Source organism: Equus przewalskii, chromosome 12 (genome assembly GCF_037783145.1).
Source record: "Equus przewalskii isolate Varuska chromosome 12, EquPr2, whole genome shotgun sequence".
NCBI lineage: Eukaryota > Metazoa > Chordata > Mammalia > Perissodactyla > Equidae > Equus > Equus przewalskii.
The window spans coordinates 17,604,842-17,631,830 of record NC_091842.1 but is presented as its reverse complement, the minus strand read 5'-3'; the positions used below and the strand labels follow the sequence as shown (position 1 = coordinate 17,631,830).

At 34.6% G+C, this 26,989-nt stretch overlaps 1 protein-coding gene across 11 annotated transcripts in view; it reads left to right on the top strand.

Moving 5' to 3' along the window:
* Positions 1 to 26,989, top strand: part of LOC103558201 (S-adenosyl-L-methionine-dependent tRNA 4-demethylwyosine synthase TYW1) — a 214,454-nt gene that overhangs the window by 141,005 nt on the left and 46,460 nt on the right. For 4 of the 11 annotated variants that reach the window (XM_070567822.1, XM_070567825.1, XM_070567823.1 and 1 more), the window contains one exon: positions 13,188 to 13,223. The exons of 5 other annotated variants lie outside the window; for them this stretch is intronic. In XM_070567822.1, coding sequence (XP_070423923.1) covers positions 13,188 to 13,223 — 36 coding nt within the window. Of the gene's footprint in view, positions 1 to 13,187; positions 13,224 to 17,209; positions 17,343 to 26,989 lie in introns of all 11 variants that reach the window. 2 more of the 11 variants (XR_011524726.1, XR_011524725.1) reach the window with 1 other exon arrangement.

Sequence of the window (26,989 nt, the reverse complement as noted above, 5' to 3'; positions counted from 1 at the left end):
TGTGTTTTGCCTGTGACAAGTTTGAAGGGTTAAAAAAAACCCATGTAAATAGAATTGAACAACCCTTGGAGTTTATTTCCACCAGTTTCAGAGTCTTTCTGGTGAGATGTCTTCTAGCTTTGGAGTTTGTGAAAAAAGAAAAAAAAAAAAAGGCAACCAAAAACACTTCTCTGCCTATATTAAATGTCAGTCATCTTCTTCTAACTATGAACCGCATCTCAAGATTTCGGGAGACCCTGACCTGGTACAGTGATTGAAGGAAGCTTCCATTTTATGTTACCCTAAAGAGCATTTCTATTTTTCCTGTTCCTGGCTCATGAGAGAAGATTATCGTCTTTTGACTTTTTATACTTTGAAGAATCTCTGGTAGACACTGAAGAAACTGGAGAATCCTTCAGTTGTAGATCCATTTGTATATTTGTAACCCTACAAGTAGAGTGTGTCATCCCCATTTTTCCCAGAGGAAAGGCAGTGGTTATCTTTGGACTCCTGGTTGCCTGTTTCTGGGGGTGGTAGGATGTAGGGACTGAGGGCAAGGATGGGGAGGAAGGCTGGAGACCACCTTATTTTCCAGATCTTACTCCTCATAATCTCTAAGAGGGAAGTAGAGAAGTACAGTCCACAAAACCACCTCTGACCCATCTTTTTAGATGGTCCTATTTAGTGGAATTGCATTTTTTAAATATTGTGGTTTCTTTACCAATCATAAAGATTATATTCTAAAAAGGTCCACATAGTAGGAGAAGTCAAGTTTGAGGAATTTAGCACATATGAAGGAAAATTTAGGCTGAAGTTGGGAATTACAGTGAATCAGTGAAAGCCCTTGTAAATACCATGTTCATTAAATAAAAGGACAGAGGAAATCATATTGAATACAGAGAATATTAATAACATTTTTCATATCTTTAAATTAGTAATGGGTGTTCTTCAATTAATTTCTACTTCTCTGTTCCTTGCTTGCAGTAACATCTTCAGACTCCCTGCAGTGACCGCATGATAATTATAAATTTGTCTTGTTCTGTGTTTGCACATAGAAATAAAGCCTTTGATCTTGTTTTCTGTCTGAGCCATGACTAAATTGTTGACTTTCAGGTTCCACTCTGGTTCAAGAAAGGCGGAGAATTTGATGCTTGAAGTTAAAAGCCTGGGAGTAAATATTGTTTAACCCATTTAGTTTATCATATTTTAAAATGTGCTTCTTGACACATATAGGTAGCTACCTTTAGTGCCAATCCATGGTAACTTTACACCAGACCTCACCAGAATTTAGTGGGACACCCTAATCCTGCTTGTTCCTCTCCTCCTAATAGGTTCCAGAGTGCATTGTTAGGGCCTGGGTTTGTTTTGTCCCTTTAGTTCTTACTCATGACTATAATCCAAAAACCTCCACTGCTCTCTCTTTTATTTTCTATCCTTTCTTCTCTTACTAATGCCTAGATCTCTCTTTTTTTTTTTTAACATTTCCAATAGTGGCGATTAAAACTCCCTCTACATTCTCAGTTGAATGTTCACAGTTAGGGAAAATAGATACAGGAGTAAATCTACAGGTGGTAGAAACAAGGAAGTGGTGACTGAGGAGGGATTACTGTGTCTAGAGGCAGAATCTGAAAGCAGTTATTTCTCAGTAGGAATGGTAGAGACTGGTGTGGGGTTGGGAAACTATAGCTCAGGGTCCTAATTGGACTTGCACCTGTTTTTGTAAATAAAGTTTTATTGGAACACAGCCAGGCTTCTTGTTTACATATAGCTTGTGGCTGCTTTCCTGCTGTACTGGCAGAGGGGAGTAGTTGCCACAGAGACCATTTAGCTTTCAAAGCCTAAAACAGAAAATGTTTGTGACCCCTGGATTAGACCCACCATTAGGATGTTTGGAAACTATTCTTCTGAGGCTTTGCTCGCTAATTGCCACATCTAAAACTGCTTCCTACTTGGTTTTCCTGAACTGTTTCACCTTACTTACCACCATTTTCTTCGTGAAACTCTCTCCTTCCTTGGTTTCTTAGAACACTTCACTCTTCTCAATTTCTTTCTTGCTCTTTGCTGCCTTCTTCCCTTTTAGACTTCTCCTCCTTTTATCCTCTAGTGGAGGTGTTTCCCAAGCTTTAGTCCTCAGGCTTGCTTTCTCTCTTATGATCTTGCTTGAACATACCCTTCTGTCCTCCCCTTCCCACCACCCAGTCTTGTTCTCCCTCTGTTTCCTGTTTTCTAACTGAATGTGCCTCCTAGACTTACTCACCAGTTGCTTTCCTGGCACTTTGGCATCCAAATGAGTGAAAATGAACTTGTCTCTCTTCAAGCCTGCTTTCTTCCCTGTCCTCATTCTCCTTATTAGCACTGCCATCTCCAAATCACTCTTCACCAGGAGGAACTCATTTTTTCTCTTAATTCACACTTATAGTTGCTACATGATGTTTGTCTTATGTTTCTCGGGCATTTTGCTTAAATTACCAAAGCAATGCGTACTGAATGTATGTTTTTAATCCTGTGTTTATGTGTGTGTGTGTGTGTATATGTATATGCACCCATACCCGTATTTTTAAAGTACAGTATATACTATTTTGTAGTCTTGTTACCTCTCAAGGTGGAAACAGTCATCTGCCCATCATGACATGCCAGTAGTTGAGAGGCAAGGTGGTGGGAGAGAAAGGGTTTTATTACAGCTTTCTAGGAAAGGTGGAGATGGCTAACTAATGTCCAAAAGAACCATCTTAGAGAACAAAAACTTGAGGCCAATTATATAGGGAGCTGGTCTCTGGGTCAGGGAAGCATCTGTACTTCAGGTGGGACAAGCATCTGGTTTTAGTTCTTGATAATCTTTTGTTTTACTGATATGCATCAGAGACTGGAGCAACGCCCTATAGCCAGATCTTTCAGTTGTCATTGATGATGGCTGTCAGCATAGGCTCTCTGCCCAGGGGTCGTCACATTCCTAGGGAACTCAAAAGAACTTATCCCAGCTAGGAGGGGCCATAAAATCTACAGAGCGTGTATGTTTCCTGAAGGGTGCACATCCAGCTAGGTTAGTTACTGAGAGGTCATTCAAAGTTAAAATATGATTTCTTTTCTACAGTATGGCTTCCCTTATGTCAACCTTGTGCTGAGCCAGTATCTGTCTTTTTAAGAAAAAATTTCCTTTGTCATATTTACTCTCATAAAAAGTAAGACGTATAAAAACGAAAACTTAAAACTGCCTTGTTTGAACCCCCACTTGCTCTCTCCTTAAATCTCACTCCCCAGAAGGGATCTCTGTTTACTTTAGGAAATATCTTAATTGGCATGTTTTATCCATACAAACTATACTTGAATTTTTAAAAATGCAAGTTTGATCTTGCCTTACATACTGCCTACAATTGCTTTTTTGATTATCAATATATAATACTTTCTGTTTGAATACAAATAATTTTACCTCATTCTTTTAAGTAGCTGCACCGTATCTCATGGATATGTTGTCATTTTTTTTTTAACTATTTCCTGATTGATGATTATTTCCATTTGTTTATTATTATAAATAGTTGAGCATATTTTTATTTTTTAATGAACTTGTATTTTAGAACAATATGCACCCTCTCTCCCCCCACCTACCCAGTTTCCTCTGTTATTAACATGTTACATTTGTATGGTACGTTTGTCATAATTAGTGGACCAATATTGATACATTAAATTCATATTTTATTCAGATTTCCTTTTTCTGTTCCAGGTTCTTATCCAGTATACCACGTTACATTTAGTAGTCTTCATATGCTTCTCTTGGCTGGTTCTTTTTTCAGACTTGACTTGTTTTCGATGCCTTGAGAGTTTTGAGGAATACTGTTCAGGTATTTTGTAGAATGTCCCATGATTTGGATTTGTCACGTTTTTCTCATGATTTGACTGCGGTTATGAGTTTTTGGGAGGAAGACCACAGAGCTAAAGTTTGTAAACATTAAGGTTCCCTTTAGTACTATAAAGTTCTGTGATTTTGATTAATGCGTATAGTGTCATCTATGCAACATTACAGTATCCTATAAAACAATTGCACTGCCCTAAAAAATCCCTTGTGCTTCCCCTGTGCAGTTGTCCCCACCTCCCCCAAATCCCTGGCAACCACTGATCTTTTTACTCTCTCTGCGGTTTTGTATTTTCCAGTGTGTAATATATTTGGAATCATATGGTATGTAGCCTTTTCAGACCGGCTTGTATCACTTACATGTATACATTTAAGGTTCCTCCATGTCTTTTCATGGCTTGATAGCTCATTTCTTTTTATCACTAAGATTTCATTGTATGAATATACCATAGATGATCTCTTTGCCTGTTGAAGGATGTCTTGGTTGCTTCCAGTTTTTGGTGATTATGAATAAAGCTGCTATAAACATTTGCATACAGGTTTTTGGGTAAACGTAAGTTTCAAATTAGTTCAGTAAATACCTAAGAACTCCATTGCTGGATTGATGATAAGTCTATGTTTAACTTTATAACGAACTGCTGAGCTGTCTTCGAGGGTGGCTGTAACATTTTGCATTTGCCCCAGCAGTGGAGAGTTTCCTTTGCACTGCATCCTACCCAGCATTAGGTATTGTTAGTTGTTTAGTTTTCATCATTCTAATAATAGCCACATAGTGGTATCTCGTTGTTTTAATTTGCAATTCTCTAATGGTAAATGATGTTGAGCATCTTTTAAAATGTTTATTTGCCGTCTATATATCTTTTTCTTGAGTAGTCTGTTCGAATCTTTTGCCAGTTTCTTAATGGAGTTGTTTTTTGTTTGTCTTTTTAGTTGTTGAGTTTCAGGAGTTTTTAGTGTATTTTGAATACAAGGTCTTTATCAGATATGTGTCTTGCAAATATTGTCTCTCAGTCTGATTTGTATTTCATTATCTTAACAGCATCTTTCTAGGAACAGAAGTTTTTAGTATTAATAAAATCAGACTTGCCAATTTTTTTCTTTTACAGATTGTGCTTTTGATGTTGGATCTATAAATTCATTACTAAACCGAGTCAGATAGATTTTCTTCTGTTTTCTTCTAGAAGTTTCATAGGTTTGCATTTTACATTTACGTTTATGATCCCTTTTCAATTAATTTTTGTGAAGGGTGTAAGGTCTGTGTCTAGGTTCATTAATTTTTTAATTTAATATGGATGTCCAAATATTCTAGCACCATTTTGTTGAAAAGATTATCTTTTCTCTGTTGGATTGCCTTTGCTCCTTTGTCAAAGATCAGTTGACTATATTTGTGTAGCTCCATTTCTTGCTTATTTTTTGATCTGTGTGTCTTCTTTTGCCAATACTATACTGTCTTAATTACTGTAGCTTTATAGTAAGTCTTGAAAATGGGCAGTGTGAGTTTTTCACCTTTGTTCTTTATTGTTGTGTTGGCTCTTCTTTTACCATTCTGTATAAACCTTAGAATCAGTTTGTCAGTGTCTACAAAGTAACTTGCTGAGATTTTGATTGAGATTGTGTTGAATCATAGATCAAGTTGGAAGGAAATGACATCTTAACAGTATTGAGTCTTCCAATTCATGAACACAGAAGAATCTCTCCATTTATTTTTTAAATGCCTTTGTCTGGTTTTGGTATTAGGATAATGCTAGCCTCATAGAATAAGTTGGGAAGTGTCCCCTCTGCTTCTCTTTTCTGGAAGAGATTGTGATGAACTGATATCATTTCTTTCTTAAATCTTTGATGGAACCCAACAGAAAGCCTACTGCTTTCTGTTTTGGAAGTTAAAGAATTATTGATTCAGTTTCTTTAATATACAAAGTCCTATTCAGATGATCTCTTTCTTCTTGTGTGCATTTGTGTTCAAGGAATTTGTCCATTTCATCTGTTATCAAATTCGTGGGCATAGTTTGTAGTATTCCTTTATTATCATTTTATTGGCCATAGGATCAGTAGGGCTGATCCCTCTTTTCACTTTTGATATTGGAAAATTATGTCTTTCCTGTTTTTTTCTTGGTTATCCTGGGAAGAGGTTTATCAATTTTAATTATTTTTTATTTTTTCTTCAAAGAACTAAGTTTTGATTTTGTTGATTTTTCTCTATTGGTTTTCTGTTTTTGCTTTCATTGATTTCTGCTCTAATTTTTATTTTTCTTTTCTTCTACATGGTTTAGGCTTAATTGCTTTCTCTGCTTTCCTAAAGTAGAGGCTTATGTTCTTGATTTTTTTCGCTTAGGGCTGTATCATGATCCTTTATATAAGTATTCTATTACATCAAGTTTAACTGCCACATAGTCATTCATCAAATGGGTTTCCCATTATTTTCTTGACTTGTCTACTATTAAGTATCTCTGTGAAAACCTATGCACATCTTTGCTCATATTTCTGATTATTTACTTAGAATAAATTCTAGAATAGATTACAGTTATAAAGGTTTTTAATAAGTATTGCTAGATTTGCCCTTTAGTAAGTTTGTATCATATAGTCTTGTCATTTCTGCACACTCTTACCAACTTCAGATATTAATATTTCTTTTTTTAATTTTTTAAATTAAATTAAAAGTAAATTTAATTAATTTAATTAAATCCTTAAAATACTGTCATTACACTAAACACATATATTGCTCAAGTTAAACTAAATCCTTGTACTGCTTGAGTTATATTCTTTTGCCCGTTAGTCAGCTTTATAAATAGTAAAGCTGTTATTTTATGTACTCTTTTATGTTCTTGTTTTTAATGTTAGTTTTCCTTTTATTTAAGTATAACATACATCATTAAAGTATACAAATCCTAAATGTACAGCTTGATGAATTTTTATAAAGTCAATTTACCTGTATAATTAGCACCCTAAAGTCCTCTTTCATGCTCCTTCTCCACCATTCCCCACCCCCAAAAGTAACAGATATTCTGAATTATTCAATGTGTACTCTTTTATTTGGTCTAACTTCTTTAGTAGCGTTATGTCTATCAAATTTATCCATGTTATGTATATAGCAATAATTAATTTCTTTTCATTGCTCTGCAGAATTCCACTGTAAACATGTCACAGAAATTTTTAAATTCATTCAACTGTTGATGAACATTGAGGTTGTTTCCAATTTCTGTCTGTTATGAACATTGCTACTCAGAACATTTTTTTTTCAAATGCCTGTTGTTCTAATGTATATTTAGTTATTTGTGATATAAAAAAATTGTGATATTTTTATTTGCGAAATATCTGTTCTGGTTCTTCATTATTGTTTTCTTTTGAGATGTTTGTGATTTTCATTGATTTACAAATTTTTGTGTGTCTGTGTGTGTGTGTGTGTTGATGAGGAAGATTGGCCCAGAGCTAACATCTGTTGCCAGTCTTCCTCTTTTTGCTTGGGGAAGATTGTCGCTAAGCTAACATCTGTGCTGGTCTTCCTCTTTTTTGTTTGTGGGATGCTGCCATGGGATGGGTTAATAAGCAGTGTGTAGGTCTGTGCCCAGAATCCAAACCTGCAAAACCTGGGCTGCCGAAGCAAAGCGTGCAAACTTAATCACTACGCCGTTGGGCTGTTCCCAACAAATGCTTTTTATTAAGGATTTAAGATCTCTTTCTGTAAGTAGTATACCTGTAGACACATACACATATGTATATGTGTGCATATCTATCTATATTTATTTTTTTAACTATTGTATGAGACAGAGATTCTTTTACCCCATATGGATTATTGATTGAACCGGCATCAGTTGTTGAATAATTCAATCTCTAGCCCATGATTTATAATGGCTGCCTGTTGTAATCAAGTTTTCATATATTCATGGATGTTTCTGAACTTCCTACTGTGTTATATGGGTTAATTTTTCTATTTTCTTGCATTACTGCACTAAGTTACTATAGTGTTATAATAAGTCTTGATATTTAGCACAAAAGACCCCTCTTACTTCTTCAAAATTGTTCTTTTTCAAAATTGTCTTGCTTATTCTTAGCCCCTTAATACATTTTCATATTTATCTTAGAATCAGTTTATCAATTTTCACACACACAGAATTTTGGGATATTGGCTGAAGTTGCATTTAATTTGTAGGTTAATTTGGGAAAGTTGCCATCTTTATGAAGTCATTTCTTCTGTTTATCTCTTAAAGTTGCCTGTTCTATCACTTTAATTTTTCTTTGACTGAAATTTATCTTCTAATTATAGAACGTGTTGGCTGTCTTTCTGGAGTGTTAGATTTCCACACGTCTTTTGGAGTTGTTGTTTGCAGGCTCTTCTTGAGTAGGTGGTTATTTTTGCTCGTGTGCTCCAGCAGGCAGCTAGGTCCAATTCATGGTCACAGGCTGTTTCATTATATTTTTTTAGCCAGCTTTATCCATTTAATTTTCCTTTTTCATTTTGTCTATGTTGCCATAGGAATGTCTCAAGAGATGAACTTAAAGTACCCTTTTGATTATATGTCCGTTTTGTGTATTATTTGGTAAATACTGCAAATTAGATAAGTAAAAATTTTGGATGAAAGCTTAAGTTTTGGCATTTTAGTGTTTGTGTAGCAAGTTCCGTCTTTCCTTCTTCTTCCAGCTCATCTTGCTATCATGCCAGGTTGACTTTCTTAGGAGTCAGACATGAGGTAGAGTGCTGTATACACAGGCACATCTTGTCACTAATAAGCTTTCCAGGGAGGCAACTTTATAGGCTTACTTCAAGGACTGAGTCACCTTCTAATGAGTCTGGGGTTGTTTTGGTTTTCGTTTTTTGGATTTTTTCTTTTGCAGATCCAGGCTTAGGCACAGGGAAGTTAATTGGTGGGTTAAAAACAATCTGAACGTTCCTAGACTACAAAGTGTTTGTGTTTGGACAGTTAGTTCCCTAGGAAGGCAGCCTTTAGTATATAACATCTGAGACTTGAACTTGTGAATTGTTAAAGTAATATTTCTGGAGAAATAGATGTATAGGAGTTAATTGATTTTAGGAATGTATGGTTTCTGGCTGCCGCATATTCCTTTCAAATTTACTTTGTTTCAATAGTTATGTGAAATATGTTTTAGCTATATTGCAATATCTTCCTCATACCATCTTCTGCACACTTTGGGTCTGTGTGTTTCTATCTGTTTGTGTCTGCTGCAGGATGATGGATAGACTTTGCCTGAAGGAATGTTGCCAGAGATTGTACTTTTTTGTCAGTCTCCTCGGACATCCAAGTCAATGTGTTGCTTCAGTGATGAGTGTGTGTGTATGCACCCTGGTGTAGACTATAACATGATCTTCTGCTTAGTGATTTTTTTTTTTTTTTTTTTTTTTTAGATTTTATTTTTTCCTTTTTCTCCCCAAAGCCCCCCGGTACATAGGTGTGTATTCTTCGTTGTGGGTTCTTCTAGTTGTGGCATGTGGGACGCTGCCTCAGCGTGGTCTGATGAGCAGTGCCATGTCCGCGCCCAGGATTCGAACGAACGAAACACTGGGCCGCCTGCAGCGGAGCGCGCGAACTTAACCGCTCGGCCACGGGGCCAGCCCCTGCTTAGTGATTTTTATGACATATTTCTCTGACTTCTTTTGACTTTTCTGTGGTTAGATTACCTCTCTCATTCACCTTCTACTGGTGACCTTAGACTTCTCAGTATAGGTCTTCTCCCATGTGGAAAGCAGAAAGAGCAGCCCTGTGATTTTGTAGGCTCTTTCTTCCTCTAGAAACCTTACCATTTACTTATTCTCTTTCATTTATTTTGATTTTGTTTTTATTCTTTACATTCTGTATCCCTTATTAATCATCGTTTTTTTATTGTTATTATTCTCATTTGTTTCCTTTTTCTTGTATTGGTGGTTCTCAGGCACAGGTCATTTTCACATTGAAAACTGTCCCATTCAAAATGCCAGTGGAGCCACGTCTTGCCAATCTCTTCCAACCTCCAAAGGATGGAAAAACAGTGCTTCATATTACTCCTTTGCTTTTCTGAAGTGTAAATAACTGTTGCTTTTTTAATCCTCTAGTGGGAAGTTTTTTTCTGCTATTGAGTGTTTATTCACAATTTCTCCTTGTCTCATTCAGCTGCCAGCGCTCTTAGTTTCTTTTGTCTTTGCATTTTACACTTCTCAGCTTTCTCTTCTTGTGATTTCTCAAGAGATGAACTTAGAATACCCGTTTGGCCATATGTCCATTATACGCATTATAATGTGTGTGTGCATGTGTGATATATATAGCACATATGTGGTTTCACCCTCCTCCTACTCCTTAACGTCTTCCTGCATATTAACTACATTGCCAGGAGGACGTCAAGCCCTTCTTTTCTTTTTGCTATTGTAAGTAACTTGTAGGGGTACATGACTCTTCAAATTCTGGCTGCAGTCTGTCTCACATTCCAGTAGGTATGCATGGTCTTTGAAGCTCTGCTGAACCCAAGACAAATCTTTTTCCATTTCCTTTACCAAATTTCTCGTCTTTGAGCATAAGAATTTTGTTTAAGGCATCTGCTATAATGGATAGTTGAGATCAGGCATCTCAGAAAACTTAAATTGATCCAGTTTCGTCTCCACAGTCAGAACTATTAAAAAGTGTGTGTGTGCCTGTGTGTGTACGTGTCCCACAACTTTTGTTTATTTCCTTCCAAGCCTTTTTTTCTGTGCATATATATATGTATGCCATTAATACTATGGTGCATGTACAATTTTGTTGGTAGCTTTTTAAAAATTCAACCCTATTATGTAAAAATTACCCCTCATCATTAGACATTTTTCTAAAATTGTTATTCTCAATGGGAGCAAGGATATTAAAAAAACAAGTTCCCCTCCCCCTTCTCTAGTCCTTTCTAAGAATCACATCTGCATTGAGCTCTCCTGTTGTTAGGAGTGTGTTCCTCTATCATGTTAGGATTCATAATCACTGTTCTGAAGTGTTATCTTTGGTGCTAAATAGCTGTATCGTAAATCATCTAGCTATTTCTTGGAATTTAACCTCTTGAGAGTTTATAATATCTCATTATTGTCCATAAAGCGGAAATGAACATTCTTATTCATCAGCATTTGTCCACAATTTTATCATTTCCAAAGACTAAATCTTTAGAAATGCAATGATTGGGTCAACAAATTTGAATATTTTTCAGATTCTTTAATTGTGTTGCCATGTTACTTTCCAGAATGTTTGTACTGAATTATGCTTTCACCATCAGTAAGCGAGTATGCATGTCTTGCTAAACTCTAGGCAGCACTGAATATTGCTATTTAAAAAAATCTTTGCCAATTTGATAAGCCAAAATGGTACCTCGTTACTGCTTCAATTTACATTTCTTTGATTACTAGTAGCTCCGTACCATATTTCAGGAGATCATTTTATCTTGTTTAGACACAGCTTCAACTCTAGTTCATCTTGAATTGCAACTGTCAAGATAAATCATTGAAATTAAGAGCTCTAGTCCTGGGATATAATAACCTCATCCAGACTATGTGGCGCTGAAAGCTGCCTAATTAGAAGCAACAGAATTCTATCTCATAACTTTGTATTTTTTAACTTTAATTATGGGTTTTTAAAACAGCCAAGAGAAGAGAGAATAATATAGTGAATTCCTGAGTAGCCATGATCTTTTAGTGTACATATTGTTCATTTATGTTGGCTATATATCTGGGAATGGAACTGCTGGACCATTTGGTATGCATTCATTCACCTTTAGTTGATAATGCCAGACAATTTCTAAAGCAGTGAATTTATGAATTTAGAGTCCTAACAGCTGTGTGTTCCAGTTGTTCTGCATCCTCTCCGTCAACTGGTTTTGTCAGTCTTTGTGGTGACTGTGAAGTACTATTTTCATGTGGATTTAATTTGCATTTCTTTTTATTGGTCATTTGGATAACCTCCTGTGAGAGGGGTTATTGCTTCCAAGTTAATGTTCTCTATCATCAAAACATAAAAACCATTCGTACTCAAGGCCATGCAAGAACATTGGTGGCTTCTGTCAATTTTTATTTTGCATTGTCTTTTTCTTACTGGTTTGTTAGGAGTTCTTTATATTCTAGATATGGGTAAGTGTTTTTTTCCATCCTGTGGCTTGTCTCTTTATTCTCTCATATCTTTTTATAATGAAAGGCTGCTAATTTTAATATAGTCTGGTTTAATCATTCTTACTTTTCTATTGAGTGCATTTTAAACTGTTTAAAGTTAAATCGATCGTTTTATTATTTTCTAGAAATTTGTTTGGTTTCCTTTCACATTTAAGTCTATAATCCATTAAAAACATTTTTTTAAGTATATATGTTTTTTCCCCCACGTAAGTATTCATTTGACCCAGCACTGTTGGTTTAAAATACTATCCTTTGCTACCCCATTTTTCAGTGCCAATTTTGTCATAAATCAAGCATCCATATGTGTTCGGGTCTGTTTTTAGACTCTATTTTGTTCCTCTGCTCTCCTTATACTACTGCCAATACCCCTTTGTCTTAGTTATTGTAGCTTTATTAAGTCTTGATATCTAGTAGTCTAAGTTGTTTACTTTGTTCTTCCTTAAGATTGATTTGGCTATTCTGGACCCTTTGCATTTCCATGTAGATTGTAGCATCATCTTGTCAATTGAAAAGAAAAATCCCTTCATTTTAGATTGAGGTTGCATTGAACCTGTATCCAATTTTGGGAGAGATGAATTTTCTTCATCAGAGGTTAGCAAATATTTTAGACTTTGCAAGCCATGAGATAAAATGAAGGATATTATGTAGATATTGATGTAATGAGAGAAGACACAATTTCACAAACTGGTATTTATAGATATCAAAATATAACAATAATGATTGAGTACACTTTTTTTTCTATAATACAGATCTACTAAAGAGAAGAATGCATTGAAATCTATTGGCCGTGTGTGTAATATTTTGCTTAATTGGGTTCCAAGTTACTGTTCTCTATCGTCAAATTGATTGTAATTGTCCATGAAAAGCCTTCTTAGCTCAAGGCCATGCAACAACAGGATTTAGCCTGTGGGCCATTGTTTACTGACCCCTGCATTAGAATTTTGATGTGTAAATGCGTAAACAACATATATTCCTCCAATTTTTTAGGTATTCCTTAATTTTTTAATGATGTTTTATAGTTATCTCTGTAGAGGTTATGCATATATTTTGTTGATTTATTCCCAGATGTATAATAATGTTGGATCCATTGGCAAATTATATTTTTTACATTTTACTTTCTAATTACTGCAGATGTATAGAAATAAAATTGATTTTTATATATTTACCTTCTATCTAGCAACTTTTCTAAAATGACATTAATATTTTATCTGTAGATTTTTTTGGAATCATATAATGTCTTTTATTTCTTTTTCTTAGGTTATAGCACTGTCAGTTATCTGGCTTCAACATCTGGTATGATATTGAAAATAACTTGTGAGAGCTGGCATTTTCTTATCTGTTTTATCAAAATTGAGAAAATTTTCAATATTTTACAATTGTGGGGATTTTGCTATTAATTTTTCATAAATAGTCTTCATCAAACTAAGCAAATTTCCTTTTATTCTTAGTTTTCTATGACTTTTTATTATAATGGCTGTTGAGTATTTATCAAATGCTTTTTCTGTATCTGTTGACATTATATGATAGTACTCCTTTATTCTGCTAATGTGGTGATTGAAATACATTGATTTTCAAATACCAAACCACGTTCCATTCATAAAATAAACCCAACTTGGTCATTATTTTGTGTTATCTATTTTATGTATCATGGGATAAAGCATAATATACCATATTATGTTTTAAAAGATGTTTCTAACTCTGTTCATGAGAGATTCTGAGCTGTAATTTTCTTTTAATGACCTTGTCAAATTTTTATATCAGCATTATGCAGGCCTCATAAAATGAGTAAGAGGAATGGTCCCTCTTTTTCTATTCTCTGAAAGAGTTTAATATTACAAATTGAAGTCCATTAATATAGGACCATTTTATCAGTTTTATTCAGTTGTAATTTCCTGGGACTTTGTCCATTTCTTTTAAATTTTGAAAATGATTGTACATAATTGCTCATAATATTCTATTAACATCTCTGTACTATCTATAGGATCTGTAATATTGTCTCTTCTTCAATCCTCACAGGAATTTTATATGCATATTTGAATTTTTTATCACTTTCCATTAATTTTATTCATTTTTATACAAATAACTTGAAATTGTTGCTTATCTTTTTTATTGAGATATAATTGGTATGTAACATTGTGTAAGTTTAAGGTGTACAATGTGTTAATACATTTATGTATTGCAATATGATGACCACCTTAGTGTTAGCTAACACATCCATTACATCAAATAATTATCATTTCTTTTTTTGTGGTGAGAACATTTAAGATCCTATTTCTTACCAACTTTGCAGTATATAATACAGTATCAACTATAATCACAATGCTGTGCGTTAGATCTCCAGAACATAGTCATCTTATAACTGCAAGTTTTTCCCCTTTGACCAACATCTCCCCAGTTCCTCCATCTCCCAGTGCTTACTAACCACCATTCTACACTCTGTTTCTGTGAGTTTGGCTTTGTAGATTCCACATATAAGGCATATCATACAGTATGTGTTGTTTTCCATCTGACTTAATTTCACTTATCATAATGCCCTCAATGTCCATGTCCATCTATATTGTCACAAATGGCAGGATTTCATTCTTTCTCATGGCTCAATTATTTTCCATTGTATACCACATCTTCTTTAACCATTTGTCTGTTGATGGACACTTAGGTTGTTTCCATCTCTTAACTATTGTAAATAATGCTGTAATAAACATGCAAGTACAGATACCTTTTCAGTATCCTGTTTTCATTTCCTGTGTGTATATACCCAGAAGTGGGATTGCTGCATCATACAGTAGTCTTATTTTTAATTTTTTGGGATCCTCCATATTGTTTTCCATAGTGACTACCAATTTACATTCCCACCAGCAGTGCACAAGGATTCCCTTTTATCCACATCCTCGCCAATACTTATCTATTTTCTTTTTGATGATAGCTATTCTAATGTGTGTGAGCTAATATTTCATTGTGGTTTTGACTTGCATTTCTCTGCTGATTAATGATGGTGAGCATCTTTTTGTGTACCTGTTGGCTGTTGGATATCTTCTTTGGAAAAATGTCTGTTCAGTTCCTCTGCCCATTTTTAAATCAGATTGTTGGCTTTTTCTGTTACTGAGTTATATGAGTTCTTCATATATTTTGGATATTAACCTCTTATCAGATATATAGCTTCCAAATATTTTCTCCCATTCTTTAGGTTGCCTTTTTATTTTGTTGATGGTTTCTTTTGCTGTGCAGAAGTTTTTTAGTTTGACATAGTCCCACTTGTTTATTTTTGTTTTTGTTGCTTATGCTTTTGGTGTCATATCCAAAAAATTGTTGCCAAGACCAGTGTCAAAGAGCTTTTTCCCTATCTTTTCTCCTAGGAATTGTATGGTTTCAAGTCTTATGTTTAAGTCTTTATATCAAGTCAATTTTTTGAGTGGTATGAGATAGGGGTCCAATTTCATTGTTCTATATGTGATTATCCAGATTTCCCATCACCATTTATTGAAAAGACTGTCCTTTCCCCATTGAGCATTCTTGGTTCCTTTGTCAAATATTAGTTGACAGTATATGCACAGGTTTATTTCTGGGCTCTTCATTCTGTTCCATTGGTCTGTGTGTCTATTTTTATGCCAGTACCTATTTCTGTGAAAAATGCCATTGGAATTTTGATAGACATTACATTGAATCTGTAGATGGCTTTGTGTATTATGGACATTTTTTCAGTGTTAATTCTTCCAATCGCATCCCTCTTTTATAGGTATTTCGTCTTCCATTAATTTCTGCTGTTTTATTTCTTTTTTTGTTATTTTTAGATTACTGTTCACTTTCTAACTTCCTGAGATGCTTATAGATGTGCAGCCTTTTTCTTATTTTTAAAATTGAGGTAATTTCTCATAGCATAAATTCACCTTTTTGAAGTTTATACTTCACTGGCTTTTAGTTTATTCACAAAATTTTGCAACCGTTAGCATTATCTATTTCCAGACTGTTTTTATAGTGTCTGGCTGCTTTCAGTTAGCATAACATTTTCAAAATTTGTGCATGTTATTACATGAATCAAAACTTTGTCTGGCTGTATAATATTCTATTGTATGGATATACCACATTTTGTTTATCCATTCTTCAGCTGATGGACATTTGCATTGTTTCCACCTTTCAGTTATTTCAAATAACAGTGCTGTAGAATATCATTTATAAGTTTTAGTGTAAACATGTTTTCAGTTCCCTCAGGTCTGTATCTAGGAATGGTATTGCTAGGTCATGTGGTAATTCTATGTTTAAGTTGTTGATTAACGGCCAAACAGAAGCACAAAAGTTTTTAATTTTGGTAACTCCAACTTATCTATTTTTTCATTTGTTGCTTGTGCTTTTGATGTCATCTGATGGCCTAATTCAAGACCATAAAAATTGTCCTTATGTTTTCTTCTAAAAGTTTTATTATCTTAGCTCTTATGTATAGATCCTTGATCAATTTTTAATTAATTTTTGTATACAGTGTGCGGTAGGGGTCCCACTTTATTCATTTGCATGTGAATATCCAGTGTTCTCAGGATTATTTATTGAAGAGACTATTCTTTCCCCCATGAATGGATTTGGCACCCTTGTCAAATGTCAATTTTCCATATATGTGTAGGTTTACTTCTGGACTCTGAATTCAAATACATTGACCTTTATGTCTGTCCTTTTACCTGTACCACACAGTCTTGATTTGTATAGCTTTGAATAAGTTTTGAAATCAGTAAGTGTGAATCTTCCAAATGTATTCTTCTTTTTCAAAATTTTATTGGCTCTTTAGGTCCATATGCATTTCTGTATTTTTTTTTTTTTTTTTTTTGCAAAATGAGCAGCTGGAATTTTGACAGGGATTTTTTTTTTCATTGAGATAAAATTCAAATAACATAATGTTAACCATTTTAAAGTGAACAATACAGTGGCATTTAGTACATTCATAATGCTGTTCAATCACCACCTCTAACTAGTTCATAAACATTTTCATCACTCCAAAATAAAATCCTGTAGCCATTAAGTAGTTATTCCCCCATCCACCCTACCCTCAGTCCCTGAAAACCACTAATCTGCTTTCTGTTTCTATGGTATACCTATTCAGTATATTTCGTATAAAAATGGATTCATGCAGTATGTGATATTTTTCATTCCTGGGATAAATCGTGCTTATTCATGGTGTGTACTATTTTACTCTGCAGTTGGATTCAGTTTGATAGTATTTTTTGAGCATTTCTGCATCTGTATTTTTAAGGGATATTGAATATTTCTTCTGGTATCTCTGTCTGATTTGGTTGAAGATGATGCTGGCCTCAGAGAAGGAGTTCAGAAGTGTTCCCTCTTCTTCTCTTTATGATAAGAGTTTGCGAGTATTCTTCTTGAAAGGTTTGGCAGAATTCACCAGAGAAGCCATCTGTTCCCGCACTTTTTTTGGTGAGAGTTTTTTGATTACTGATTCAATCTCTACCTGTTACAGGTTTGTTCAGATTTTCCATATCTCCATGAGTCATTTTTGGTAATTTGTGTGTTTCTAGGCATTTGTCTGTTTGGTTTAGGTTATCTAATTTGTTGGCATACAATTGTTCATAGTACTCTCCTCATCCTTTCTGTTTCTTTGAGGTTGACAGTATTGTCTTCACTTTCATTTCTGATTTCAGTTATTTGTGTCTTCTCTCTCTTTTCTTAGTCTAGCTAAAGGCTTGTCAATTTTGTTGGTATTCTTATGAACAACTTTTGGTTTCTTCTTCTCCATTGTTTCTCTGTTGTCTATTACTTTTACCTCTGTTGTCGGCTTTATTGTTTCTTTCTTACGGTTAGCTTTTGTTTCAATTTACTCTTCTTTTCTAGATCCTTGAGGTGCAAAGTTATGTTATTGATTTGAGATCTGTCTTCCTTTTTTAATGTAAGTGTTTACAGCTATTAATTTCCCTCTGAGCACTGCTTTCTCTGTTTTCCATAAGTTTTGGTATGTTGTGTTTTTGTTTTTATTTATCTCAAAGTATTTTCCCTTGTGATTTATTTTCTCTGACCCATTGGTCGTTGTCTAGTGAAGAATCAAGTTTACCTAAGAAGAGGTTTGGCCTTTACCCTTGGCTATAAGGAAGTGATTCTCAGAATGTCCTGTGTTATAGGAGTGTCTTTGTTTGCCTGGGAGCTCTGACCACTGGACATCTGGTAATGTGATTTATGATGGAGGCTTTGTAACATTATTAGTTTCATTATTGATTCCATTATTAGTTCCAACCTCCAGAGTAACTAGTGACTAAAAGTATGACCCTGAACCTCCAGGAGGGTCTGGAAATCAAAATTCAGCCATGTGGGCAGTATGTGATGGAGCTCCAATAAAAACTCTGGACACCAAAGGCTTATGTGGAATTTTCTAGTTGGTAATACTCCTGTTGAGGAATTGGCTGTTAATTTTATGAGAAGCCCTTTTATGTGACTGTTGCTTAGTACGTATATGTTTATAACTGTTATATCTTCTTGAAGAATTAAGCATTTTATCAATGTATAAAAGGATATTTCTTGTCTCTTGTAACAATCTCTTGGAAAGTCTGTTTTCTCTGATATTATCATACCACCCTAGCTCTCTTTTGGTTACTATTTGCATGGAATATAGTTTTCCCATCTTGCACTTTTAACCTGTTTGTATATTTGGATCTAAAGTGAGTGTCTTGTGGACAATGTAGAATTAGTTAGTGTTTTTGTTTTTTTTTAATCCATTCTATCTCTGTCTTTTAATTGCCAAGTTTAATCAATTTACATTTAAAGTCATTATTGATAAGGAAAGACTTACTTCTATTTTTGTTTGTTTTCTATATGTCCTAGATCCTTTTTGTTTCCAAATTCCTCCAGTACTGCCTTCTTTGTGTTTGATTGATTTTTTTCTAGTGTACCTTTTTGATTCTCTCATCATTTTCTCTTTTGTATTTTCTGTTAGTTATTTTCTTAATGGTTATCATGGAGATTACAACTTAGATCTTCAATTTATAGCAGTCTAGTTTGAATTTATGTAAGACGAACTTCCATGACGTACAAAAACTATTTCTATACAACTCTATCTCCCTCCTTTATGTTGTTAATTTCATAGATTACTTTTTATACATTACATGTTCATTAACATAGATTTATCATTATTGTGTTATGTGTACGTCTTTCAAATCATATAGGAAACGAAAAGAGAGTTACAAACCAAAAATAGAATAATAGTGGCTTTTGTATTTACTTATGTAATTACCTTCATTGAAGTTCTTTATTTCCTCATATGGTTTCAAGATACTGTCTGTACTGACTGGTGTCTTTTCATGTCATCCTGAAAGAATCCCTTTAGCATTTCTTCTAGGGCAGGTCTACTAACAATGAACTCCCTCAACTTTTATTTATTTGGTAGTGACTTTGTTTTTCCTTTATTTTTGAAGGATAATTTTGCCAGGTATAGAAGTCTTGGTTGATAGTTTTTTTCTCTTAGTAGTTTAAATCTCTCATCCCACTGCCTGTTGACTACTATGCTTGGTGGTAAGAAATTGGCTCTTAATCTTCCTCAGGATCCCTTCTATGTGACAAGTCACTTCATCCTACTGCTTTCAAGATTCTCTCTTTGTCTTTGTCTTTTGACAGTTTGATTATAATGTCTCTCAGTCTGTATCTCTTTTGAGTTTTTCCTCTGTGAAGTTTTTTGAGCTTCTTGGATGTGTAGGTTCATGTTTTTCATCAAACTTTGGAAGTTTTTGCCCATTCTTTTTTCAAATATTCTTTTTGCCATTTTCTCTCTCCTCTCCTGAGATTTTCATAATGCGAATGTTGGTACAGTTTATGGTGTTCTACAGGCCTTTAAAAAGAAAGGTAAGTAATAAACCTACAACCCTTCTCTTACTTCTGTTCCTCAGAAGTAAGCACTATTAATGACTTGATGTGTTTCTTTTTATTTCTTTTCCTGTTGGATCAGGTTTTCTTCACTGAATCTTATAATGTTTTCTTTGTCCTCTTTCCTTGATCTACATTTTCAGTTGTTCGTTAAGGTTTAAATAGGTTGGTTACTTAGTTAATTTACTTTGGGAGTAATTCTATAATAGTCTCCCTACTTATCTTTGAATATAGAGAATGCTTCATTTGGATGCATCATGAGTTATATCTTTGAATTTATTTTCTCCTTCTTTGCTTATTTCACCTATCGGATTGACATATTTTATTTTGTCTCCCAGAAACAGTATAAAACTTAGTCAATTAAAGTCATTTCAAGAATACATATGGTGTCTAATGACTTTGATAGATTACCCAATTTCTAGTAGAGGCATTAAATGTTTTTTTTGCTTTGGAAACAATGGCCATCAGTGAAGGATTGTTTTAATTTTAAGTTGTGTTTTGCTTTAAGTATTAGTAGGGATTTAATTTTTTTTGACAAGCATGTGATTTGTTCATTATTCAATTGGGTTTTTACAGATTGAGGAGACAGTGCAAAAGGCAGGAGTGGTGGAGTCTTACTGCTGATTTCTTGGATCCTCTCCTCTTTTGATATTGCTATTGTTGCTGATTTCTTTCCTGACTCTGGTTTTGTTGATTTACTAGAATAGAATGTAAATTATACCACAATTAGGACTTTGTTTGCTTTTTTCAGTGCTGTATCTCCAGCACTTAGAAGTATGCCTAGCATTTAGAAAGACCCAGTGACTAATGGTTGAGTTGATGCCTGTGTGAACAGATGAATCTGTGGAGCTGCTGGTGGTGGTGATGATGATGGTGGCTGAAATTTATTCATACTTTTCTGTGTGCCAGGCCATGTTCTAAGTCTTTTATTTGTTTTAGTTATTTTAATTTTACAACAATACTGTAAGATAGAAATACTATTTACACTCCCTATTTTACAGAGGCATAGAGAGTTTATCTAAACTGACACAGCTGATTGCAGAGCCCAGTAGATTAATTGCTACTCTGTACTCTTTTCCTCATATTATACTTTTTCCTCTTTTCTACCATCCTTCCTAACTACTCAGGCCTTTTCTACTTTGCACGTCATCCTTTTCTCCCTCAGTTCTGTTTGATAAGTATTTAACATTTACCTTTGGAGTTTTTACCTCAGTTTTCATCAATTTTCAGTCCATGTATTGCTTCCATCTAAGAAAGAAACGTAAATTAAAACTCGAATTTAAAATCTGTCACTAAGATCTGGTCTAAATTTTAGATGTGAACGTCTAGGTCTTTTGGCACGCAGCCGAGCTGTACATTCAGTGTGATGTCACTTTCAGATATTTCCCCTCCTTCCTTGTATTATTGTATTTGTCCCCACTACTAGGGGAAAAAAATCCTAGACTCTCAAACAGAAAATACTTGAAATTATAACATGCCAACTTCTTAACACTTCTTGCAAATCACATTGTAACATTTTACAAATCACATTGTAGCCTGAGTAGCAAGCAGCTAAACTGTTTGCCTGAATTAAATACCTTCCTCCCACAGGCTGGCCCCATGCCAAGTGGTTAAGTTTACGCGCTCTGCTTCAACAGTTCAGGGTTTTCCCAGTTCAGATCCTGTGCGTGAACCTAGCACCACTCATCATGCAAAGCTGAGGTGGCATCACACATACCAGAGCTGGAAGGACCTACAACTAGATTTAAAACTATGTACTGGGGGACTTTGGGGAGAAGAAGAAGAAAAAAAAGATTGGTAACAGATGTTAGCTCAGGTGCCAATCTTTAAATAAATGCCCTCATCCTCATTTTTATATTCCATAGCATTGCACCATCCCTGGCCCTACTAGGTAATATGCCACAATCAGAAAATCATGCAGTAATAACCAATCCAGCACCTGTGCAAATTAAAATTACTAAATCCCCAAACAGAAAAAAATGGGTTTAATTCAAATTAAATTAATACAATCCAGTTTCTACTCCCAGTTTTTTTTCTTTTTTAACGAAAACAAGGATAAAATAACAGTGTTAAGTATTTCCTTTCCAAAGGAAATTCCAGCTTTCAACTTGCAAGCAACATCTGCACCCAGGTTTTGTTTTAATCTAATCTATATGGCGTCTAATACCATTTAGACTTTAGGAAGTGCTTTAATTCATTTTAACAGACTTAAATGAAGTCTCTGATACCATTCCATTGAGCAAGCTCCCCACAGACACAGTGAAATCCAGAATATGAAGTTGATAATTTGAAATAAGATCTAATCAAATCAAATTTAATAACATTCCTTTTTCAGTAAACCATAGTGCTTCTGTATGTCTTTGGCAATCTGAATATAAGTATAATATAGATAAAGAGGTAAATGTACCGGGAGTAGTTATTTATATTGACCAAAAGATATGAAGAAAGTAAAAAGGAAAGCCATAAAGTAGATGGAAATATTCCCAGTACACTTATAACAGAGCTCTTATAGCCAGAATTATATAGAGAATTTGAAAAAGAAATCAGTAGGAAAAAGACACATATCCGCGTAGAGAAATATTCGAAACACTTTAACAAGTATTTTACAAAAGTAGAAATATACTTAACTAGTAATCAGGCAAATACAAAGTAAAACAATGCAAGAGTGATTAAAATTTAAATGTCTAAGAACATTAAGTGGTGTTGAAGAAGAGAAACAACTGGAACTCTGATACCCTGAGGGTGGAAGTATGATAAAATGACTTTGGCAACCAGTTTGGCAGTGTCTGCTAAAGTTGAATGTGTACACATCCTGTGACCCAGTATTTCCACTCTTAGGTACATCCAAGAAAAATGTATTCTCTTGTCCATCAGGAGTCAAGTACGATAACACTCATAGGAACATTATTTTGTAAGAGACCCAAACTGAGAAAAAACAAACAACTTTCACTAGTAGTATATGCATATAATGGAGTACTAAATGGCAGTGAAAATGTTTCTACAGTTTACATGCAACAGCCTGGATAATCTCACAAACAAATTCCGTTGAAGAAACCAGACATTAGAAGAATATATGTCCTAATAGCATTTCATACAATTTCCTAAAACAGGCAAAATTAAACTCCAGTGTTATAAGAGATAAAAGCATTGTTTCATAATAGCTAAAAAGTGGAAGTAATCCAAATATCTATCAATGGAAAAATGGCTGAATAAACTGTTGTATATTTATTTGATGGAATACTAGATAACAGAAAGTGAACAAATCTGAACATACAGCAACAGAAGAATTTTATAAACACAGTGTTGAATAACAGAAGCAAGACACAAAGACTATATGGTTGCATTCATATAAATTTCAAGCATAGGGAAATATCTATAATGTTAAAGTCAGGACATTAGATATCTTTGGGGCAAAGAGAGTGGATGGTGAGTGGGTGATAGGTATATTCTTTATGTTAATCACTTTAGCTGTACTTTTTTTTAATTGTGGTCATAAGAGTTTATAACATTGTAGAATTTCAGTTGTATGTTAATGTTTGTCATACACTATATAAGCATGCCCCTTCATCCCTTGTGCACACCCTCTGCCCCCCTTCTCCCTGGTAACCACTAAATTGCTCTCTTTGTCGATAAGCTTGTTTATATTCCACGGATGAGTAAAATCATACAGTGTTTGTCTTTCTCCGTCTGGCTCATTTGACTTAACATAATGCCCTCAAGGTCCATCCATGTGTTGCGAATGGGATGATTTTCTTTTTTTTATGGCTGAGTAGTCCTCCATTGTATATATAAACCACATCTTCTCTATCCAGTCATCAGTCGATGGGCATTTGGGTTACTTCCGTTTCTTGGCTATTGTGAATAATGCTGCAGTGAACATAGGGGTGCATAAGTTTCTTTGTGTTGTTGATTTCCAGTTCTTTGGATAAATACCCCATACTAGGATAGCTGGGTCATATGGTATTTCTACTTTTAATTTTTTGAAAAATCTCCATACTGTTTTCCTCAGTGGCTGCTCCAGTTTGCATTGCCACCGGTAGTGGATGAGGGTTCCCTTTTCTCCACAAACTCTCCCAACATTTGTTTTCTTTATCTTGGTGATTATAGCCATTCTAACGGGCGTAAGATGCTATCTTAAGTTTATTTTTGATTTGCATTCTCTGATGATTAGTGATGTTAAGCATCGTTTCATGTGCCTGTTGGCCATCTGTATATCTTCTTTGGAAAAATGTCTGTTCATATCCTTTGCCCAGTTTTACACTGGGTTGTTTATGTTTTTGTAGTTCATTTGTGTGATGTCTTTTTATATTATGGAGATTAACTCCTTATCAGATATATAATTTGCAAATATATTCTCCCAGTTGGTGGGTTGACTTTTCATTTTGATCTTGGTTTCCTTTGCCTTGCAGAAGCTCTTTAGTCTGATGAAGTCCCACTTGTTTATTTTTTCCTTTTGTTTCCCTTGTCTGAGTAGACATGGTGTTCGAAAAGATGCTTTTAAGTCTGATGTCAGAGAGTGTACTGCCTATATTTTCCCAGAAGTTTTATGGTTTCAGCTCTCACCTTCAAGTCTTTGGTCCGTTTTGAGTCTGTTTCTGTGCACAGAGAAAGATAATAGTCCATTTTCAATCTTTTGCATGTGGCTGTCCAGTTTTCCCAGCACCATTTATTGAAGAAGCTTTCCTTTCTCCATTGTATGTTCTTGGCTCCTTTGTCAAAGATTAGCTGTCCGTAATGTGTGGTTTTATTTCTGGGCTTTCAGTTCTGTTCCATTGATCTATGTCCCTGTTTTTGTACTGGTACCATGCTGTTTTGACTACTACAGCTTTGTAATGTATTTTGAAGTCAGGGATTGTGATACCACCAACCTTCTTCTTGTTTCTCAGGATTGCTTTGGCTATTTGAGGTCTTTTGTTGCCCCATATGTATTTTAAGATTCTTTCTACTATTTCTGTGAAGACTGTCATTGGGATTCTGATTGTGATTGCATTGAATCTGTAGATTGCTTTAGGTAGTCTGGACATTGTAACTATGTTTATTCTTCCAATCCATCTCCATAGAATATTTTTCCATTTCTTTATGTCATTATTGATTTCTTTCAGTAATGTCTTACAGTTTTTCTTGTATAGGTGTTTCACCTCCTTGGTTAAATTTATTCCTAGGTATTTTCTTTTTTGTTATGATTGTAAATGGGATTATATTCCTGAGTTCTCTTTCTGTTAGTTCATTATTAAAGCATAGAAATGCCACTGATTTTTGTAAGTTGATTTTTACCCTGCAACTTTGTTGTAGTTGTTTATTTCTAATAATTTTCTGATGGATTCTTTAGAGTTTTCTATATATAAAATTATTTTGTCTGCAAACAGCAAGAGTTTCAATTCTTCATTGCCTATTTGGATTCCTTTTATTTCTCTTTCTTGCCTAATTGTTCTGGCCAAAACCTCTAGTACTATGTTGAATAAGAGTGGTGAGAGTGGGCACCCTTGTCTTGTTCCTGTTCTCAGAGGGATGGCCTTCAGTTTTTCCCATTGAGTATGATGTTGGCTGTGGGTCTGTCATACATGGCCTTTATCGTGTTGAGGTACTTTCCTTATATACTCATTTTCTTGAGAGTTATGAATGGATGGTGGATCTTGTCATCTGCTTTCTCTGCATCTATGGAAATGCTCATGTGTTTTTTATTCCTCATTTTGTGAATGTGGTGTATCACATTGATCGATTTGCAGATGTTGAACCATCCCTGTGTCCCTGGTATGAATCCCACCTGAGCATGGTGTATGATCTTTTTAATGTATTGCTGTATTCACTTTGCCAATATTTCGTTGAGGAGTTTTGCATCTGTGTTCTTCAGCAATATTGGCCTGTAATTTTCCTTCTTTGTGTTGTTGTTGTCTGGCTTTGGTATCAGGGTGATGTTGGCCTCATAGAATGTATTAGGAATATTTCCATCTTCCTCAATTTTCTAGAGTAATTTGACTAGAATAGGTGATATATCTTCTTTGAATGTTTGGTAGAATTATCCAGAGAAGCCATCTGGTCCTGGACTTTTATTTGGGGGAAGTTTTTGATTACTGTTTCGATATCTTTTAATTGGTCTGCTCAGATTCTCTATTTTCTCTTGATTCAGTTTTGGGAGGTTGTAAGAGTCTAAGAATTTATCCATTTCTACTAGATTGTCCAGTTTGTTGGCATATGATTTTTCATAATAATCTCTTATAATCTTTTGTATTTCTCTGGTATCCGTTGTAATTTCTCCTCTTTGATTTCTAATTTATTTGAGCCTTCTCTCTGTTTTCCTTAATGAGCCTAGCTAATTGTTTGTACAATTTTATTTATCTTATCAAAGAACCAGCTCCTTGTTACATTGATCCTTCCTACAGTCTTTTTTGTTTCAATTACATTTATTTCTACTCTAATTTTTATTATTTCCTTCCTTCTGCTGAGTTTGGCCTTTGTTCTTCTTTTTCTAATTCTGTTAGGTATAGTTTAAGATTATTGATTTGAGCTTTTTCTTGTTTGTTAATGTGGGCCTGTATTGCTATAAATTGCTCTCTTTAGGACCGCTTTTGCTGCATCCTATATGAGTTGGTATGGTGTGTTTTTGTTCTGATTTGTCTCTAAATACTTTCTGATTTCACCCTTTATTTCTTCGATGGCCCATTGGTTGTTCAGTAGCATCTTGTTTAGTCTCCACATTTTTGTTCCTTTCCCAAGTTTGTTCTTGTAGCTGATTTCTAGTTTCATAGCATTATGATCGGAAAAGACAATAGATAAATAGATATAATTTCAATCTTCTTAAATTTATTGCGGTTTGCCTTCTTTTCCAATATATGGTCTATCCTTGAGAATGTTCATGTGTGCTTGAGAAGAATGTACATTCTGCTGTTTTGGGATGGAGTGCTCTATATATTTATTAAGTTCATCTAGTGTAGTTTTCCATTTAATTCCAGTAACTCGTTGATTTTTTGTGTGGGTGATCTATCCATTGATGTAAGTGGGGTGTTGAGATCCCCTGCTATTATTGTCATTGGTAATATCTCCTTTTAGGTCTGTTAATAGTTGCTTTATGTACTTTGGTGCTCCTGTGTTGAGTGCGTATATGTTTATAAGTGTTATATCTTCTTTGTCTAGAGTCTCTTTTATCATCATATTGCCCCTCTACGTCTCTCTTTATCTGTTTTATCTTGAAGTCTGTTCTGTCTGATAGAAGTATTGTG